Source organism: Aulostomus chinensis, chromosome 8 (assembly GCF_037954235.1).
Source record: "Aulostomus chinensis isolate RoL2024-O1b breed Wild chromosome 8, RoL_Achi_v1.0, whole genome shotgun sequence".
NCBI lineage: Eukaryota > Metazoa > Chordata > Actinopteri > Syngnathiformes > Aulostomidae > Aulostomus > Aulostomus chinensis.
In genome coordinates, this window is record NC_141327.1 from 26436174 (window position 1) to 26442173 (window position 6000).

General features: G+C 42.2%; 1 protein-coding gene across 1 annotated transcript in view; it reads right to left on the reverse strand.

Moving 5' to 3' along the window:
* Positions 1 to 6000, reverse strand: part of LOC147257829 (noelin-2-like) — a 30436-nt gene that overhangs the window by 21441 nt on the left and 2995 nt on the right. Inside the window, exon 2 of the mRNA XM_086210259.1 lies at positions 1090 to 1239. Coding sequence (XP_086066385.1) covers positions 1090 to 1239 — 150 coding nt within the window. The remainder of the gene's footprint in view (positions 1 to 1089; positions 1240 to 6000) is intronic.

Sequence of the window (6000 nt, forward strand, 5' to 3'; positions counted from 1 at the left end):
TCAAAACTCCTTTGATAGATAATTGAAAAACAAGAGTGGGGAAAAAAAAAACTCATTAAAAAATGACTCAGAAGTGATATGCAAACAAACAAACAAACACTCACAGCACACAAACCCACCCACACATTTACCACAGTGTCACATGCTGGGAAGGCCGGATACAAGAGGAAATTTCAGAGCACACCACACATAAACAGACGTATACAAACCCACTCACACACACACACACACACACACACACACTCATACACACACAGTGGGATCTAGGTGTGACTTGCAGAGACGCGCTGAATTATGATGCATAAATACAGAAGCCTCTCAACAGGAACAGAACGAGGCAAGGAATTTATTTCTGATTGTGCTCATGAATCTTTCCCGTTTCTTTTTCTTTTTGTGTGAAGAGAATACAAGATGTATCACCAGCAGTGAATGAAAGAGTCATAAAACCTGTGCTGTTGACTTTTACTTTGGTGAGAATACAGGATGTATATCCTGACAGGGGGGCCTTGCAGTTGTGCCGTGTTCTGAGAAATGTTTGCTGGCCTGAAGGTGTTCAATAATTCATCAACTTCTGCTATAAATCACTTTTATTTCCCTCTCAGGCTGCATATATACATTACGGAAATGTGCTTATGCAGTCATATGCAAAAACTCACACATATGCACACAAGAACACACAGTCACACATCAAAGTTGCATACATAAATACATAAATACATACATGCAAGCATACATACATATATATATATATATATATTGTATATACATATGTTCAAACATACAAATTTTTATTAAAATAGTTAAACTGTAATGTAGAAACATGTCTGTCAATGTCTGATGTATCAGGAATATATTTGTCAGTGAAGCCTCTGTGTGTGTGCGTGTGTGTGTGCATGTGTGTGCGTGTGTGTGTGTGCGTGTGGCTGTAAGTGTCAAAACAAAGAGACAGTCCAGTGAATATTTCATTCCAGTACGCTGCCTCGCCCTCTGTTGCATTGCAATGCTGACCACTGAAACATACTGGGATTTAAACACACACAGACACACACACACACACACACACACACACACACACACCCCCATACTGACCTGTTCAGTCAACAGGCGTAGTTGTCGACTCCGAGGGTCTCGTTTGCAGAGGTTTCGTGCTGGGGCAACCACCGTGCACACACACCTGCCGTCAGGATCTGAAGCTGTGCTGTACACCTGCCAGCCCTCGTCTGAGCCCGGGTACAAACCCTACCAAACACCAAACACACTCTTAGTATCATGGCCTGGTCTGATGAGAACAGTGAAGTACTAATTCAAATCTCGCTTCTCTCACAAATTCCCAGAATCCAAGGTAGCAGCTCGACACATTTCGAATTGTCACAAAACCCAAAGTTATTAAATTCTAATAACTCTCTGAGACAGCAAACCTCCACCAAGGCTGAAAATCCCGTGACCTAATATATGGTGTTTTATGAGAACTAGACTCAACAAACGGAATTAAATGAGACTGGTGAATAACACACTGCCATGACTTCCAAACTGCTGCATGTGTACCCCCAGCATGCACAATTACGTCAGGGGGGACGCCAAACCCCTCCATTACAATAAACCAGTGTTTTATTTTCATTTTTATGACTTTTTTTGTCGTCGCCCCCCCCCCCCCCTTTGCTGAACGCAAACATCAGCTGAAGACTGCGTCCACTGTCCAAACCACCTGAAACATTTCTGACAGCGTTATCATCGGTGCTAGCTGTAGTGTGTGTGTGTGTGTGTGTGTGTGTGGGGGGGGGGGGGTTGACATACTGTAAAGGCCACTAAATACATCTGTGTTAAGACTATGGGAAAAACAAAAAAAAACAAAGGCCAACATAAAAAAAAACCCAAAAACCTAAGAAACAATTTTTAACCCTAAGAGCCCGGGCCATGTTCAGGGTAATTAATCTACCTTTGTTTTTATGTATGGTTTTTATAAGGATTAACCAGAGGTATCCCCCCCCCCCCCCCCCCAAAAAAAAAGCCTCTCAGCGATCCAGATCTTCAGTTATTTGACAAGATCATAATTGCAGATCTTTTTCATGCTTCCCTTTGTAATATGTCTTGTGAAATGTTGTTTTGAAATCAGAAAAGTGATGATTGGAAACTCTGTCACTCATCAGTTTGAGAAAACATGTGCTTGAACCTCACACAATCAAATACTATGTTGCTTTTTTTTTACTTTTCACCAATGGCACTGAAGAGGTTAAGTGTGCTTGTCCACGGGTGACCTGTGTTTATTTTTATCAAGGATAAGTGACACTTCTCACATGAAACTGTTTTTCAAAGAGTTCATCAAAAGAACCCAATGAGTCATTGGACCAAAGAGGATTCTTTTGTGTATTTATAGCACAACACAAATTTTGCTCAGCATGCTATTCAGGCCAGACTGTTGTCAGAAGGATGGAAAAATATCCTGTCCTGAAATGTTTCATCCTGATTAATCTAAGCAGGATTTCACGACTAGACAAATATTTTTATCTGTCCATTTACGAGAGCACTCTGAGAACGCAGAGCTCCACCTTTTCTTTATATAACCGTTAAAGAGCCATCCATCTTTCCATCCACTTTTATGCCACTTATCCGTTAAGGCTCGGGACCTCCCCTTGGTTCACCCTGGACAGGTCTCCAGTCCATCCCAGGTTCATCAGGTGCAATTTTGGGATTCAGTATCTTGCTCACGGATACTTGGACATGGTCACCAGGGGAAGTGAGGATCGCACCAGCGACCCTTCGGTTGCTAGACGGCCTCTCTACCTCTGAGCCATGCCACCCCTTATTATAGAGCGAAATGAAACTGAATGGAAATGAGACAAGAGTAAGTACTTGCTTCCATTTTTTTAAGAAATCAAACATATCATGAGCTACTGCTTGACGTGTCTTTGTTTGAGTTTACTATGTTGTACTTTAGACAAGCTGCCATGTACTAATACATAGCTGACTGGTCCCATCATCAAAATGAACATCAGCAGCAAGAATCTAGACTCCACTGGGCAAAGTAATACTTGAGGGAACAATGTGTTTATTTTTAGAACATGAAAAGTTAGATTGACCGAAATGTCAATCAAGCGTTTGTCAGAGACTGGGAGAAGCAGACTAATCAGCTGATCTCGCTCAGTTCGGAGGCTCTAACTGCAGTTCTACTCCTGAAAAGCTCCTTTTTTTTTAACCCCTTCTCAACTGCACACACTCATGAACCCAGAAGTATTCCAAATACGATCCAGTCTAAGCAGACATCCGTCCCCACTGAGCCTGGGTCTGCTCCACGTTCCTGCCTGCTCAAAGGAAGGTTTTCGTCGCCGCTGTTGCAGGATGTGCTTGCTCATGGAAATTTATTGAGTGTAAATTCATTGAAGGATTTTGGTGCCGGACCTGCTCTGCTTGCAAAGTGTCATGAGAGAACTTTTGTCGTGATTTGGCGCTACACAAATAAAATTGACTCGACTTGACTTGACACGAGTAAATGTGCTTTAAAAAGCCAATTTTTCCTGTCGCCAGTACAAGGACATGAGAAGTGCCTTTGTTTTGCGGTTGCTTGATCTCAGATGAATTGAACTGCAGTCGACATGACAATGGTAACAGAAGTTTCGAGCAGACACAACAAGCTCAATTTTTTCATATAATTGAGCTCTGGTCACTCGTCATATGTGGGTCCGCCTGAAGCCGGCTGCAAATGACTATGCTGATTGGCGCTGGGGCTGCTAAATACTGTAGCCATGTCCCCTGCAGGGTCGTTTGACCTGGCAGTGAATGCCGATTAATTCTTTCCCCATTGCCCACAAAAGCAGGATATGAGTTGATGTTGGCAGATTTTTTTTGGCCAGTTGAAAACGGGGTTTTTTTCTGTTGTGGCCAAAAGACTCCGACGAGAGAAAACTATGATCACGAAAGCAAGTTAAAGAGACAGCTTTGGTAACAGTGAAACAACCCTCACCGGGGATCTCAATCAAATGCAAAACTGGTTTGTGTATCCACCCTCTAACACATCCAAACTAAACTGTAATGGTTCCTTTCTTGGCCCGTGCTCCACCTCTCCACCAGGTTCAACGAAATTTGCCATCATCCTGCTAACACACATGTAAAAAGGCACCATGGATACTGCACCAGAGATATCCATGTGCAAATTGGATATTTCCTATTTGCAGCTAAAATAAGCTGGCAGCATTACTGGAGAGCTTCCATCCTCTTGCATCCACAAATGGCTCTGCTGTTCTCTCTGGCAAAAGTCACCAGCTCCCCAGAGCTCCCAGGAATCAGCACAGAAAATGGTTTATACTCTTGTCCATTCAAATAGAAAGCTTCTACTCTTCCTGCAACCATTTTATCGACATTTTGTCACCTGTGACACATTTAATAATCCCAGTTAGATGATTATGGATACTACAGACACTTTAACAGTGACAAGGTAACTCTAGATATGTTTAAATGTACTTAGTTTCATTGGAAATGTAATCTATGAAAAAGAAAATCAAAAACAATGCAAAATATGAGGAGCGAACGCTGGTAAAAGTTGAATGTGACAAATTAGAGTGGGAACAAATAAACTATGGCAGAGGTGAAACCTGGAATTTCCAGTGTTCCACAGCTAAGAGTCTGCTATTCGTGCTGAAACATCGCGTCTCGCACATTGTATTTTTTTTTTACATTGAGGCTTTGTGCTTTTCTTTAGCATGTGACTTGGTATCGCATTGCAGCAATGGACAGAAACATGCATCAATTTGATTTTTGTTTTCCGATTTCTCTGAAGTTTTGTTCTGTGGTCATTCACGCCCAGTAGAACCAGTTGATGGACTCGCTTGCACTCTTGTTTTGGCTCCTTCACACCACTGCAGAACCGAAAGCGTCGTGGTTATTTTGTATTTAGCTTAAACCGCGTATTTGTGAGTTACTGAGCATACAGCTAGATAAAAAACAAATGCAGATTCTACTGAACGACGTGCTCGAGAGTTTGGAAACTCACCTTTTTTGGACAGTTTTGCTGTTGTTAGCTGTCAATTGCTGTTCGCTGCAAGCTAAATTTACATGGCTGGAGCCACAAAGAAGTAACGAAATAAATGAAAGATTTAACATGTTTGAACAAGTCTGAAGCACACAGCAAGACAGCTTGTTAATTTTCTAAAATACCACGATGTCGTTAAGCAATGACGTGGTGGAAAATTTTTTCTCTCTTTTTATTTTCTCTGGGTCCCTCATTAGGTAGTGCTGAGGTGACAGCATTTGTTCCCTGCAGCCTGATCGTCAGACCCAAGTCACAACACATTTAATGTGAAATGATTAGCTCATTTCTGTGAGATTTTACCAGCTCTCCAGTTTGACCTACTTGGCGTTTTTAGAGCACTGTAATATTTCAGAACAATGGAAAGACACGGCTGAGCTCAATCTGATACACACCAGCCTGCCACAGTAATCTGGCTGAGGAGCGCCAGCAGACGAGCTGCCCTACAAACCTTGAAAAAGAATAACGACAGAGGAGAAGGCTGGGAGAATGTATGCAGGAGAGGAGATAGAGGGAGGGGAGGTGGAGGTCTGGAGGGAAACATCTGATAAATCAATCAGGTGGGCTTGGTGTGGTAACCTTGAAACTGTGTTTAGAATGAAGCTGACAAGGGGAAGGAGGATTGAAAAGAAGAAGACACAGAAAGAAAAGCACCATTTGTGTCTGCTGCTCAATGTAATTAAACACAAAGGACATATGGCACCTAAGGGCTCATTTCACTTGAGGGATAAATTAGAAAAATCTACTTTGGGTGCTCAGCTGATTGTGATCCATGCAAATAGAGGAGGAGTACAAAGCTAATAGAGCACAATTCCTGCATGAATTCAAAAATTATTAATGTAAGAAGCTGGAGAGAAACACAATCGCGGACTTCAAACAGCAGTGCTCGTATCCCAGTGTGGATTGGAGATACGGAGGAACAAGCTTCATCTGAGAGGGGTCATATTATGAAAACCTACTTTTTAGTGCCTGTGCGTATG